The following is a 14,424-nucleotide window of genomic DNA, read 5'->3' as shown; positions in this document are numbered from 1 at the left end:
CAAACTAATTTGTGTGGACACCACCAGGTTGAGCTTGTTAAATTTCACAGAACTCTTCCTTCTGCTCTCCTCTTCTTGTATAGTATAACATCTAATAAAAGCCTGGCTGTTAATTTGCTTGAGCGTCAGGGTTTTTTTATTAGACACAGACCTTCAATGGGGTCACAGCTTTCCATTTTCCCCCCAGACAAGTGAGTCACAGTTAGAAAACAAAAAGTATGGATACTTTCATAAAATTTAAACATTATTTCTCCTACTTCAAACTGAAAACTCAGAAATCCTTCAAACTAAGCCATTTTTTAAAAATGATTTTCTATGAATATCTTTGCTTCTCAGAACAATTGCACAAGTCGGGTTTCAACAGATCTTTTCTAATGCTTGTAAAGATACTTCTTTCACTACTAATCCAATGATTAGAATAATCTTAACTGAGTCAAAAGAAATGAACATTTGGCTTGTTTGTACCAAGTTACAGCACAATGGAAGCTGAAAAAGACTGCATTTGAAGAAACGATCATAAGAAACTGAATCCAAGCAACCACAGCCGTGTTCTTCGGTCTGCTCTCGCAGCACACACACTGCAGACCATGTGCGAAGAGCGGGGTTGCTGCAAACTAAAGCTCTGCAGCACTCATGACTTTTCGTGGGATAAAAAGTGAACTTGCTTGCACTTTAGGGAGTCTTTCAGGTGAAATTCTAGAACTTAGAGCAATTTGATCGAGTCCTACGTCTGTTCTAATATACTCTGGGGGGAAAAAAATGCCTCGGCAATGATTGCTTGGAAAAGTCTAGCCTGCAGCTTCAGGTTTAGCTGCTGCTGTTGTGAACACCAAGCTCATGTCTTGTGTCTGAGTCACCGATATGAAACAGGAGTCTCTGGCTTGCAGCAAACTGTGCGACGCTTGTCTGCCAGTGGTAAACATGCAGCACTTGCTGTTGGTTGGCAGGTGACTCACAGGCTAATGGTTGTTCTATTATTCAGAACAAGCAGAGGGTGAGAGATGAGGCAAAAATCAGACCAGGCTGAGGTAACGTATCCTGTTTATGAAGCAAACTGTTCTCCACAGCAGCGGATATGCACCTGTGACGGTGGGACGTTGTGAGTGAACCAGTCGGCGTGAGTGTACCAACCGAAACCATCATTCATGTATTTAAGAAGCAGACGGTTTGAAGAGGAAGACACTTGTAGGCACCCTGGTAAAGATAAAACTCTAAGATCATTGTTTGGCGTCGTGTCTGGTGGCCGTTTCTCTACTGATTTGGTCTTTTGACTCATCAGTTTTCTTTCCAACAGATTTGTTAACTTTTCCAGTTTTTCAAACAGTTCAATGCCATGGAGTCTAACAGGGTTACCAGGGCTTTTGTTTGTACCCTACCTAGTATTGGGCTTGGAGTGTTTTCCCCCACATATTAGTCACCAAATAAAACATGACATTCAAAACAACTGCCAACATGTCCAAGTCTGGTCATCCAAGCAAGTCCCAAGAGAGCAGGCTGCAAGATGCTACAAAAAGGCAAAAAATGTCAACATAGAAGAGACAGCAGACTGTTGTTGGTGTTGATGTGAACATCAGAATGAGACTGACTGTACAAGTTTAGCTTCCATGGACATTGTGCAAAGAGAAAACCTTTCCGCTCTAAGAAAACCATGAAGGCCAGCTGTAGCTTACCAAAGAGAACGTAGAAAAACAGCAAAACTTCAGGAGGAGTAGCTCTTATGTTTAGCATCAACTCTACATAGTTCCTGAAAAAGAACTACAATAACTACAATAACACTACAATCACTCAATCGATCACTACAATAATAGCATAGCAGAACCAATCATAGGACGGTGTACTGATAGTAATACTGTATAAAAGAGGGGGTGTGAGGAAAAAGTGAGACTTTCTGTATAAAAAAAAGTTAAAGATGAAGCGGAACTAGATCCTATAACATGACAATGGCCCAAAGCATAACAGTAAATCAAGTCCTAGGCCTAGTCAAAGCACAGATACTTTAGCCTGGTGTTTCAGCCAAAGGCGCAACACTGATTATCAAGGGTTGATGTGTTCTTACCTTTTCTTTTTTTAACAAAAACATCAAATGTGCAAAGAAAAAGAGATGATTTCTTGGTGTTTTCCATAAATTAACAATTTTCTTTTCTAAACAGAACAAAAATGAAAAAAAGGGCAAGAACTTCTTTTGTGAGTAAGCCTGTCACAGCAAGTAATTAATCACATGATACATTAAGATGAGCTCAATAATTTCCACTTTGATGATTAATATTTTTTGAAGGGCAATTCTGTTTAAAGAAAATATAAACAATTTTATTTATGGTTTCTAAAGTGTGTGGTTTTTCTTTCCATTTTATTTATCTTTTTTGGTTGCAATGTTTTATTGTGGACATTTACAATGTCTCCCAGTTCCAGTGTTAAGTGTTCTTTACAAAATGTAAGTTTATCACTCTGAGATGGCAAATTTGAATAATTATACCACTATCAATATATTACTTAAAAATGGACCCAGAATAACAATATCGTTTACCGCAATAATTACTGAAAATTACAGCAAAATTTATTATAACAGGACTATTTGTAAAAACTGAACATCTAATGTGGTGTCTTAATAATTTTTAAAAATTATTTAATATAAGCACCTAAAAGCATGCGACTTCTACTGCATCCAAACGGCAACAGCAATATTTATAGCAATCCTGTTTATTTCTGCACGTTTACATTTTTTGAATCTGGAGAAAACAAGATGTCCTTTTTCCAAGAAAAAAAAAAAGCTCATCAGCGGTGCTTTTCTTCCTGGCCCTGCCTGCTCAAAAGCCTGCATTTCACAACTGCAAGGCATGCTGTAAAATACAGTACACGCAACATGAGTGGGCTTGTACCTGTGGGTGTGCGGGCGTCGTGTTCCCGTTGCTACGAGCAGACTTCGCAGAGCTGATAAAGCATTGCTTTTTTTTTTTCTTTTTTGGCTTAAGGCAAGCAATCTGAGTGAGGCTGGTCTGTTTGGGCTCCCCCGACTTCTCATTATTATCCAACAGGATTTTACTTGATCGCTAATCAAAGTCGCGGAGTGTGTTGGTGCTTGCAGAAAATACCGTGCCGTCAGGACGTACTGTGAAAACGGGAAGGCAACCAAATCCAAGCAAGCGCATGTTGAGGTCCTGACAGTGACATGAGGTGTGAAGTGTGTGTGTGCGTGCTGATCAGTCATGATGGTGTAGCATGAAGCACACCTTCCTACACAGATTAGTAACATAAATACATCTGTTTGTGTGTGTAGTGGATAGTCAGTTCCATTCGTCCACAAAGAAGTAATTCTGACTCCTGTTATTCATTTCCTGCCTCTGATGTAATCCTTGGGACGTCCAATTCAACGTTATGCTGTACATACTAAAACTTAGTGTGCTGCTTTCTGAGCAAGCTGTTGCTGAATTTTATGTTGGATGGTGTTTACTTTGACTTAAATACTTCCTTCCTTCTTTCCTTCCTCCTTTCTTTTAACACTTGTTATTGTTTTTACATTTCGGTCCCTTATCTAATTAAACACTCATTTCTTCATCCTCTCCATCTTTATTAGCAATCTTTCTTGCCATCTCTCAATCTCATTTTGCCCCTTTCCTACCCTCAGCCTGACTGAGTCCTGTGGGGCCTCTGGTGCTGGCAGCCTTACAATCGGTTACATAACCGCGCCGTCAGCTCCCTGAATCACTGCTGGGTTGAGCTGGCCGCTGCCAGGCTGCATGTTGAGCCAACGTACCTCCAGAAGGCGCCCAACGGCCAGAGCCGCGGACGCTTCGGTCTTCAACATGACGGCACGTTTAATTTGTGACAGCAAACGGATCGTTTCTGCCACCTACCAGCCAGAAGTGAGTCAGATAGAGCAAGGCTTTTGACATTGCGTAGACAAAAGATGGAGAGATTATCTGTATCTGCTTTTGCTTACAGCCCAAAAATTTTATGCATTTTAATTGGTTTCTATGAGCGAAAGTAGAGCATAACTGGTGTGCATTTGTATACAACCTTTTTTTAAATAATAACAGCATTACAGGGATTGTCTCAACTAACTTTGCACGTTTAGAAACTGACGTTTCCCAAATTCTCTTTGGAAAATAGTGGACCAATCTAAAATATGAATATGTTTTGAGTTTAGAGATGTTGGAAGGCAAGACACATGCCAATATCTTACATTTTCTGTAGCCTCTAACACGCATTCTACATTGACAAGTCTCACTCTAGCTAGTTTGGGTCTAGGCAAATTGAGTGTGTCTCCGTTGGCGGTGTGTTCCTCACTATGTGGCAGTGAACATGGGCAGGAATGGGGTCGGGCTATGAGCGCTCAGGAGCTGGGGTCAACGTTCCTCTATGCGTGTATCTTTGGATGATCTATTTCCCCAAAATGTCTCAGTATATGTTTGTTGTGTGCTTCCCTGTCCCAGTTGATAATGACATATGCTCCTCTGTCACTATTGTTAAAAAGGTTAGACCATGAAATTATTGATTTACAGCTGCCATCTTGACAAGTACCAGGTCTCGTCGCAGATTGGTTGAGATGTTGTTGTCAGAGAAAGAATTCACGGGCCAAACAACAAATACTGTACATTCTTCTGAAATTCAAATCTCTTGCAATACCCAGCATAGTTCAGCTTGCACTACCTTTGAAGTGGTTATGAAGAACAGGGAGGGGTCCACAGAGGATCTTCAAATGAAGACAAATCTAGACAGGGCAGACTGGAGAAGAATTGGTTGAAGTCATGCCTATAGAGAAGGGGGCTAGAAAGGTCGAAGAAAGTCGAGCTATCAACATGTGGCCACGAGCCATTTTGTTTTTGGACACAATCATCAAGACCCACAAGACACACAGAGCCAAGCTTCTGTAAAACCCTCCTATTGTACATCATGGTGTTTTGTCAAATGTTTGGTTTACAAGAAATAGTAAAAACAGAAATCATGGCAGATCTTTCATACTTCCACAGGGCCTCCGACAATTGGTCTCTGACTGGAAACCTGATTTCTGGAAGTTGAGTAGTTTAGGCTATTTTCCGTATAAACAAAATTCTGACCAATAATACAATGGTTTTGCAAAGTGAGAGGGGCGAGAAGTCCGCACTGGAGGCTATGGCAAAAAAGGGGCAGATGACATGAGGCTGACAACAAAATGACATAATTTTCGTCATGCAACTGTGACTATGAGAACTGATTTTGGCACTTTGCCTCCCTGTCTCCCTCTAGTACTGTCTTTTATTTAGCTTCAGCCACCTTACTGTCACCTATAACCTAGTTCCCTAAAGTAAAGCATCCCCTCAGCATGACACAGCCACCACCATATTTCAGCCTGGTGATGCTATGTTCAGACTGACAATCTCTGTTAAATGGTGAGTAAAGAAATTGAAAGTAAAACTCATTAGCTTTGCATGATAGTTATTATGACAGCCCTATTCTGGAGATTTCTGCTAATTTGAAGCTGACCTTTTGTACGCTCCAGAAAAAACAATTGTCTACTACTTGTTCTACCAGTATAATAGTTGGTGAGCTCATCTGTTGTGGTCATGTTTGAGACATACCCAAACAAACAGGGTTCTTGCTTTGTGCAGAAGCTGCCCGTTTCTACGGCTCAGAGGCTGTCATGAGATTCTGGGACAATCTGTTCTGACTGCAAAGAGTGGGTCATTTCTACTTCAATCTTGAGCAGAGTCGCTGACGCCTCTAACCTACTTTCCCACCCGAGCTTTGGTGTCTATCCTAGAGCATCTCTAGTTCACCTCCAACTCCGTCACCTCTGTCTGAGAGCGGCTCAGTCGTCCCAATCCAGAGATCTAAGTTGACAGCTACTGCGAATGAACAGAGACCTTCAGAGAACTTCTCCATTCTAATTGCATCTTGCCAGCAACCTCATCAACCAAGTTCTGCTTTAAAGAGATCCTGAAAAGTTGGCATGCCAGCCCCACCTGTTTCCTTTGCCCAGAGGAGACCAATTTATTTTACAAGTGTGCAGTTCTACATTGATTTTTTTTTTTTTAGCTTCCCTTCAAAACTTCAGTGTGAACCCAAGACGGAACATTTTTAGGGAAGATTTAAGTCAGATGTGCATATAAAAATGCATCTCGGACGGAGTTTGTTGCAACCAAATGCACTGATTGTGCAAGAAAGAGTAAAATCCACTTGCAGCCTTGAACCAAGTGTAGCTGAATAGGCTTTACCTGACTGGATGGTCATGTCCCTCTGCACCATGCCGAAGAGAATCTCTGCCCCTTCTGACCAAACTAGCCCTGCATGCTCCCCAGTGACAGCAGATGGAGTGCTCAACACCATCCAGCGAGAGAGTAGTCCAAGTGTTTTCCTGCAGACTCCAGCTGGTATTCCACAGGTAGGTGTGCACCTCACGCTTTCCTCTCTGGACTGCGTCTGCAAGTGTGGGCATGTCCCGGCAGAGAGGGCGTGTGTGGGTCTGTGTTGGCGGCGCCTTAAAGTTCCTTAGGTAACAACAAGGTTCACCCTTCGGCCGTAGTCTTTCGTCGTTCTTATTTTTTGCTCTTGGAGGCTGGTTGAAGCTCCAGAAATAAAAAAAACAACAAAGAAAGAACTAAAACAAGCTGATGCAAAGTCTAAGTAACACCATTTCATTTACTTGCTTTCCAGTTTTCTTCGCTTTCCTTCTGTTCCCTTCAGGTTATGCAATACTGCCATTTCAGAGATGACCTCCCCCTTCCTTCAACTTCCCCATCCTCCTCCTTTTACTCCTCCTGCTGCCGAAGCCTGCACTCCTACACTCTGACCAGCTTTTCCAGCTCGGCGTTCTGAACCATCTCGGTCGCATTGACATGTCCTCACCGTTATTGTTTGCTGCAGAGAGCTTCAGAGGCAGGTTTGGAGCCCAGAGAACAGGAAATGTAAAAAAAAACTTCGCAGACCAGCATGTTAACGCCGGCATTCACATCTGTGTCTCATTCTGAAAAGATATGTCCTTCCGTGTATACACACACATACACGCCCCTACAGAGAGACGTATGTCTGGTTGATAATAAATCTCTGCTAACTCACCCATTGCCGAGGAAGGAATCTGCTGGAGTAAACAAACTGCTTAGTCTGATGTCAAAGATAAAGCTTTGAGGAACTTTCATATGTGAGCTGGGTGTTGTGTTTTACAACAGAGACGTATACATACAGTACTTTGTGCAAATGAGCCTTTTCACATTAAAATTATGAATTTCAATGTGTTTTACTAAGAGTTGATGTGTCTCTAATAGCTTTGCGCATTCAATGACTGAAATTTTTTGCCAGTTCCTCTTTGTAAAATAGCTCAGACAGGTTGGATGGTTTCAAGCCTTGCCAAGGAGTCTAGAGAGCATGTTGGTATTTGGTGGCTGCATGCTGGAGCAGCCAACTAGTTCTGATTTGTTCTTTTTTCTAGACTCTTGTTTCTTTTTTTTTTTCTTTTGGTTGTGGCGCTGCATCTTTGGACAATTATTCTCTCTGATTTTGGATGTTGTGCAGCTGGAAGGGTTTTTGCCCTTACTTTTATATATATATATATATATACTTTCAGACAGTTGTTATGAAGCATAACCATGGCAACAAGGAGTTGAAGATGAGGGTTTGTGGATGCAGAGCAAGACCACAGAGTAGCGGAGGAAGGGGGAAGTTCAAACCGTCTTTTCCATGGATCAAAGGGTAAAGATTGTATTCCCGACTCTGACACTCTGCCCGGCTTTCTGGCTGAATCTCGGACCCGTTTGCTTCGCCTGCCTGGTCTTTATGATGCCGTTTGTCTACCGATGTTCTCTAACAAACTTCTGAGGTTTGTTAGAACTGAGACTAATAGACACTCAGGTGAACTTTTTTAATTATAAAACTTCTGAAAGAGTTAATTGACGGACAACAACGCATGTTACATTTAACATTTGAATTTGCAGAACTTTATGAAAGCCATATGTCATGTTTACTTCTGCCTCACGTATATGCATTAGTTCACTTTGCCCTGTCAAATGAAATTCTAATAAAACACAATACAGTTTGTGACTGTGACACGACAAAATGTCAAGAAGCTTAAGGAGTGTAAAAGCATTTGCAAGCAAATGACAGCGCAGAAATGCTTGTGATAGACGGGAAAACGGCCCTGCACTCTGAGCAGCAGCATCTTCTCACTGGATGAGCTGCAGGAATGCCCGCATCAATGTGTCTGCTCCTGAGTGGTGGAGTAAAGTGCCAGGAATAGTCAGACGACACAATTTTAAACCTGGGAGTGGTGGCCTGAGGCAGACGGAGAACTCGTCTTTGTGTCTGAGAGGAAAATACGATCTTACAACAAATAGTTGCAGCCTGGAATATTTCTGAACTGTGAAAACAGCACTGCTAATACTCGTCATGTAACCAACTGGTTTGAACCCAAATGAGCACGACTGCAGGCTGAAACAACAAGAAGCCAGCGCAGATACTCTTGTATAATGCAAAGATGTGGGAGTGCCTGTAGTCGAATTACACATCAACCTCAGAATCAATCTTTGGAGCGCTTCGCTTATGCAGCGGGATGAGATTGAGACTCTGTGGCAGAAAGAAAGCTCTCACTACGCTAAAGACACCGAACTGGAAACACTGGGGGAGCTACTGGTTACTGGTTCCAAGATGTCTGAGTTTTCCCTGTACAGAAACTGGTGTCTTCAATTCTACCACAGATCAAACTAAAGGAGGATCTGTAGGATCTATAAGACAACTAAATAGCTGCATGAGCAAGAAATAATAATAATAATAATAATAATAATAATAATAATAATAATAATGACTAAAACACACACAATCACGGTGAGCTATTTTTAAATAGAGACATATAATTAAATTATCTCCAACCCAGTTAAAAATGTCCAAAAATGACTAGATAATACAAGTGAATTTTATTTGCATTAGAACATTGCATATTATTTTTGAAATTAAATATTTCATTTGAGAAGATTTATTAGGAAGAAAGAAAATGTATACATTTTTAGTAGTCGGATTTCACAAAATCTTTTGATTGAGTTAGTTCCATGGTCTGTAAATAATTTATCGCATTTTGATCAAGGACTATATCGAAAAAGTAAGCAACATTTTCAAGTGAAAAAACATTTTAGATGTTTAATTATTGAATATGTAGACATATCAGCTCTCCAAAAAAAAAGATGTTTATTGCTATTAATCTGTTTTTTAGGGCTATTCAACCATCAGACTGGTGCAAGCTGCTAATGTAGTTTCAGGAACTCCTGATCATTCATGGACCTTCTTTAGAAATGCGGACTGTGGACATGTTGGAGCGTTGGCGACGTCTGCGATGCTGCTACATGTTTAGCATTTAGAAGCTATTTTAAGGTTCCGGCCAGAACCTTTTGTACATTAAAAAGCGATTCACTGCCCAAAAAAACAAAACATGTTTAATTGATTAAAATTAATCTGTCTAGATCCCACTCCAAATTATTTTTTCTAATTATTTTTCAAAAATAAACAAAATTTCATGAGATGATCAGGATCTCAAAGAGTTTTTAAATTAGAAATCCATGACTTTCTGTTTCCCTGGAACGTAAATATCCAGTGACAACAAAAGCCTGTTTGTTAGGCTCTCCACAAAATGGGAAAGAGGTGAAAACAGAAAACTAAGGCAGAGAAATCTTATCTGCATACGTAAATAAATGCCTCTAAGAAACACAGCAACAAGAATAGAATGGAAGCCTATTTAGAACTTTAATGTTCTGATCTAAGAGTTTGCTGTCATTTTGAAGCTTTTCAAACAACTTTGCAAGAAAAATAAGTCAATGGATGAGCTAAATCAAACAATACAAGCTGTTCAAATGGAAAACAGATATTAGTTAGGTTTAAATTTAATCCACTGTTAAGATAAGAGAAGACGATAAGATGAAGTTTATTGTCCCAAACAAAATTTGTCTTGGGTACAGACTTAATATCTTTAAAAATCATCAAACTTCAGCCAAATTTGGCTTCAATGTTCCAGTGTGAATCAATTAATAGAGCTGACTAAACTAACCCGATACAACTCAGGCCAAAGGAAGCTGCTCCAAGTCTCTGAGAGACTCCACCGTGTAGCCTCAACACTTGGTTATCTCCAGGCACAAAGCAGCCCTGCAGAGCGCCGAGTCCAGTGAGCAAACACACAGCGGCCATTAATCTGCTGCAGCAGGAGGTCGGCACACAGGAGCAAGCCAATTAGGTACAGAAGCTGCTTTGCTCCCTTCTTCTGAGGACTTTAATGCACGCACACACACACACACCTCCAGTTTCACTCCCTTTTGTTTTACCGGTCTTTAGATGTTCTCTGAGGTGAGGAAATCCTTTCACTCACAAAATAACACACACAGGCGCATGTAGCTTTAACTTCTGCCGTTCGGAATGTTTTCTAATATAGCACACCCTCTAAGAGTCATTATTATCTCTAGAGGAAAAAAAGTTGGCTTGGAAAATCTATCGCTCCAAAGACAGAACACATGTTGAACCATGAATTTTCCGGGAATCTTCTTCATGAAACGTAACAAGCCAAAGTCTGCTGACTTACAATCTTCCTCTCAATCACCATCAGGATAATTATGGGTGTGATCAGGTTGGGAACAGCTCTGCAGCCACAAACATGCAAATACACACAACACAGCAGAGCCATTGATAGAAGTCTAGAAGGTTCCAGGTGAGAAGGAAATTGTCACTCAGTTCGTCCCAGCAGCACAAAAGTTATCCAGAATGGAGAAGAAAGAAGTTTCAGAATGGTCATGTGTGGCATTTATTGTGTTCACGATAAAAATGATAATAATAAGTATTTGAAAATAAATTACCATAATCAGCTGTTTTGGAAATTCATACACATCGTCCTTTTGCTGCTATTTACATTTGAAAAAATGCAAAAACAACCAATCAGAGGCAGGAGGAGGGGCCTGGTGCTGTCAATCAATCTCATGAATGTGCTGCGAAATGTGCTAATGGCAGAGAAACAACTCACTGTTGCAGGAAAACTGTTTATCCGCTGTCATCGGTGGGAATGCTAACTGGCATTAGCATACACAACAGACACCCAAATGGGCATGACTGACAGCGTTAAGTCCCTCCTCCTGCCTCTGATTGGTTGTTTCTATTTAGCACTGGGAGAAGGCAGAGAAGCTGGATTTTTTTCACAGATTATCTGTCTCATATTAGATTGTCATATTACAATGACACTGTAATATGTTATTGTAATGACATATTACAGTGTCACAACAAATAGACAGTTCAAACTGTCTATTTGTTGTGACACTTTCAACAAAAAGAAATTACACACTGCAGATTTAACACATTGCCCATCACGAATCTAGAATGACTCTTCTGTGAGGTCTTGCAGACCTCATAGTTCAAATTTCAAAAGCCTAGACTCCCAAACTGAGACATTTTTAACTAAATGAAAAGAAAAATCAAGATGGAAAAACAATTCACACTCACCGTTTTTGCGCTCCTGTATCGGCAGCAGATTTGGAGCCGGCTGAAGAGAAAGTTCCTGAAGCTCATTGGTCACCGCTTCGCTCTGAGGGCTCGGGGCCGAGCCCGACTTCCCTGGAACCTCCATAGTTCCAACACTGGGGTCAGCCCCCTGGAGGGGGTCAAGTGTTGCCATAGTCACAGGATAAACTGGAATAAAACAAAAAATTAAAACGATTAGACATGCACCGAGAAACCGGCTGATGACCGAAACAAAAAACGAATCTGAGCTAAATATTGGCACCAGTAAATCTCTGAAGGGTGTCTGCCTGGTTCTAATAAGCAATATATATATTTGTTTAAAAAAATAAAAAAGGTCAAAAGACTGAGAATAAGGGAAGGCAATACTATTAATGCATCTTTTTATTCAAAGATGCAGTTTGTAATATATGTCCTAACTTGTAAAATACCTGTTTGGAGTACAACAATAAGAAAAAGAAAACGAGAACACGTTAATAAAGTATATTCTGACTCTGATTAAGACTGGATCATATCTAACAGTAACAATGATGCTTATCAAGCAAAAGGCATCCAGACATGTCCAGGAATCTGAGAACTCGTACATTGTGTATCTCTGGGTGTGACCTCTTTAGAACCAGCTGTTCCACTTTCATACAAACTCCAACAAAACAGCTGTAGTTTTTAATCAAAGCTCTGCTGGATCAGCGAAGAAGTCAGAAGCTTAAACCCATCAAACGGCTACATATCAGAACAATCTGAAACATCCGTCTGTCTCGGGAAGCAAAAAAGGGATTTTTTTTTTTGTGTTTGTTTTCATCAGAGAAAAGACTTCAGCAGAAAAATGATTGGCACACAGTACAATTCCTGGAAACAGAATACCTATGATGCGCTCTCCCTGAAAAACGAGAGGAAGAGGAAGAATGAGAGCTGCGGGCTAGGCGCTACGCAGTCAATAGATTTGCATTGATTGAGCTTGTAAAACTGTTGTTGTTGTTTTGGGTTTTTTTAAAAGACAGTTATAAATGTCTGTCTGTAAGCTGCTAGTTGCTTCTGTGACATTTCCAAACACTCTTCTGACAATTATAACTTTTTTTATTATTAAATTATTTATTTTACATTGGCTGTTATACTCTTGCTAGCGCTGACTAAACAAATTAAAGTTGCTTTTTACATATTTGACCAAGCTTGTGAAGCAAATGGTTCAGTGTGTTGTACTGGTGCAGAGTTATCAAATAAATCTGTAATTCAGTACATTTATGTCTACGTTTTAAAAAGAGAAACGATGAAGTCAATTCAGCTCCGTTTTTCTGCATCGGCTGATAATGAACCTCAAATATCCACATCGACATCGGAAGAGGAAAAAGTGCATTCCTAGTGAATTATGAGGTTATTGGTTATTGACCTGAACACTTGAACATGGTCTCAAAACAACAAACTTATGATTTACTGTAATAATTTAGATTGCCCAGTAAAATCTGTTATGGTGACAGGCCTGACCGCAACCAGAGAACGTTCCTCCCCGCAGCGTCACTACTCTTCGAAGATATGAGTTATGACAACAATTTATAATAAAATCTAGTGATTAGTTAGTAAATGCAGCCCAGGATAGAGTCCTGGAAGAAAGTCATTGCTGAACAAAAACCATAAACGTGTCCTATTAGCAGATTGACCATGAAGAAGACAGAAAAAACATGTGAAACGAGGTGTTTGGTCTGACAAAACGCTCAAAACACATTTCTGGAACACAGTGTGAAACACGGTGGTGGCGGCATCAAACGCAAACACTGTTTGTTAGCAGGAGCTTCTATCTCACACAGATACGTGCAACAAGTGTGGGAGACGAACAAACAGGACAGCCGGTAAATGTCGCTAACGTTCGAAATGAGACATAATAGCAAACAGTTTTGAGGTTGCAGATTGGTCTCAGATAAAACGTTTCACTCGGTTTACACAGGCGACGTGTGATGATGACACGCAAAGTATGTCGGTTATCCAAATTCCAAACGATGCGTTTTGTTTTTTTTCCCTATAATTTTCATCTGCCATATTAAGTTAGTGGCTTTTATTGAATTCACTTCATTTAAGGTGATCTGTTGAGAGGCTGGGTGCAACATCAGGTTGCCTCATCCTGATCCCTCCCCCCAGCAGATGGCTGCTGTATGAACACGCTCTGCTGCAAAGCGCTGAAGAAAGATACTCACATTTCTCTCCGCACACGCCCACACTAGCCTCTCTGAAATGCATCACAATCACACTGGTAGAATGAAGAAGAAGAAAAACCAAGGTCCCGACAGTCAGTGGTGCGATAAGAGGCATTATAGGGGCGCCAAAAGGAGGGCGGAGACATCATTTCTGGTATTTTCTGTATTTAATAGCTGTTTGTGCATGTGTGAATAATGTGATACATCTCAGACTGCACATAGTTGTGCCCCTACTGACAACTTTGGTTCTTTGAATGTGAAACACAGGAAACCCGATCCCACGAATTACAACAGCTTCTCCAGGTGCAGGATGTGACTCAGATCAACAGATCAGACGATGCTGCTTACCTGCCTTACAGAAGGTTGGAGAGGGGCTTTTCCATTTCAGCAGGACGAGGCATCCATGCAATAAGCTGGGAAAGAAACACCAGAGAGGATGTATTAAATATTGTGTTGAGGTCTTTATTATTATTATTATTATTATTATTATTATTATTATTATTTCCCGTCAGAGCACACTGCGGGTCCTGGTGGGTGTGCTGCGGGATTTGGAGCCGGGAGGCCAGGCTGTGCAGAGAAAAGCTCCCTGTGTTCTTTAAAAAAAGAACCGTGACAACTGCTGGAGGAGGAATTCACGCTTCAGGAGGCCTCAGAACAGATGTCAGCTGTCACTGACCAAAACACACACACACACACACACATACACAGGCTAAGCTATTGTTAGCATGTCTGGATGGGAATTCACCCAAACGCGCCAGAAATACAATGAAGTCAAGCTGCACGCGAACATCAC

At 40.8% G+C, this 14,424-nt stretch overlaps 1 protein-coding gene across 5 annotated transcripts in view; it reads right to left on the bottom strand.

The window, feature by feature from the left end:
* Nucleotides 1-14,424, bottom strand: part of mrtfab (myocardin related transcription factor Ab) — a 53,045-nt gene that overhangs the window by 38,119 nt on the left and 502 nt on the right. For 3 of the 5 annotated variants that reach the window (XM_028029348.1, XM_028029350.1, XM_028029351.1), the window contains exons 2-3: nt 13,980-14,044; nt 11,434-11,619 (exon numbers count right to left, since the gene is read on the bottom strand). In XM_028029348.1, the coding sequence (XP_027885149.1) occupies nt 11,434-11,605 (172 nt within the window). In that variant the 5' untranslated portion in view covers nt 11,606-11,619; nt 13,980-14,044. Of the gene's footprint in view, nt 1-6,191; nt 6,890-11,433; nt 11,620-13,979; nt 14,045-14,424 lie in introns of those variants that run through there. The other 2 variants (XM_028029349.1, XM_028029352.1) reach the window with 2 other exon arrangements.

Source organism: Xiphophorus couchianus, chromosome 10, assembly GCF_001444195.1.
Source record: "Xiphophorus couchianus chromosome 10, X_couchianus-1.0, whole genome shotgun sequence".
Taxonomy (NCBI): Eukaryota; Metazoa; Chordata; class Actinopteri; order Cyprinodontiformes; family Poeciliidae; genus Xiphophorus; species Xiphophorus couchianus.
Note: the sequence above shows the minus strand (reverse complement) of the source record. Positions and strands in the feature narration are given on the sequence as shown.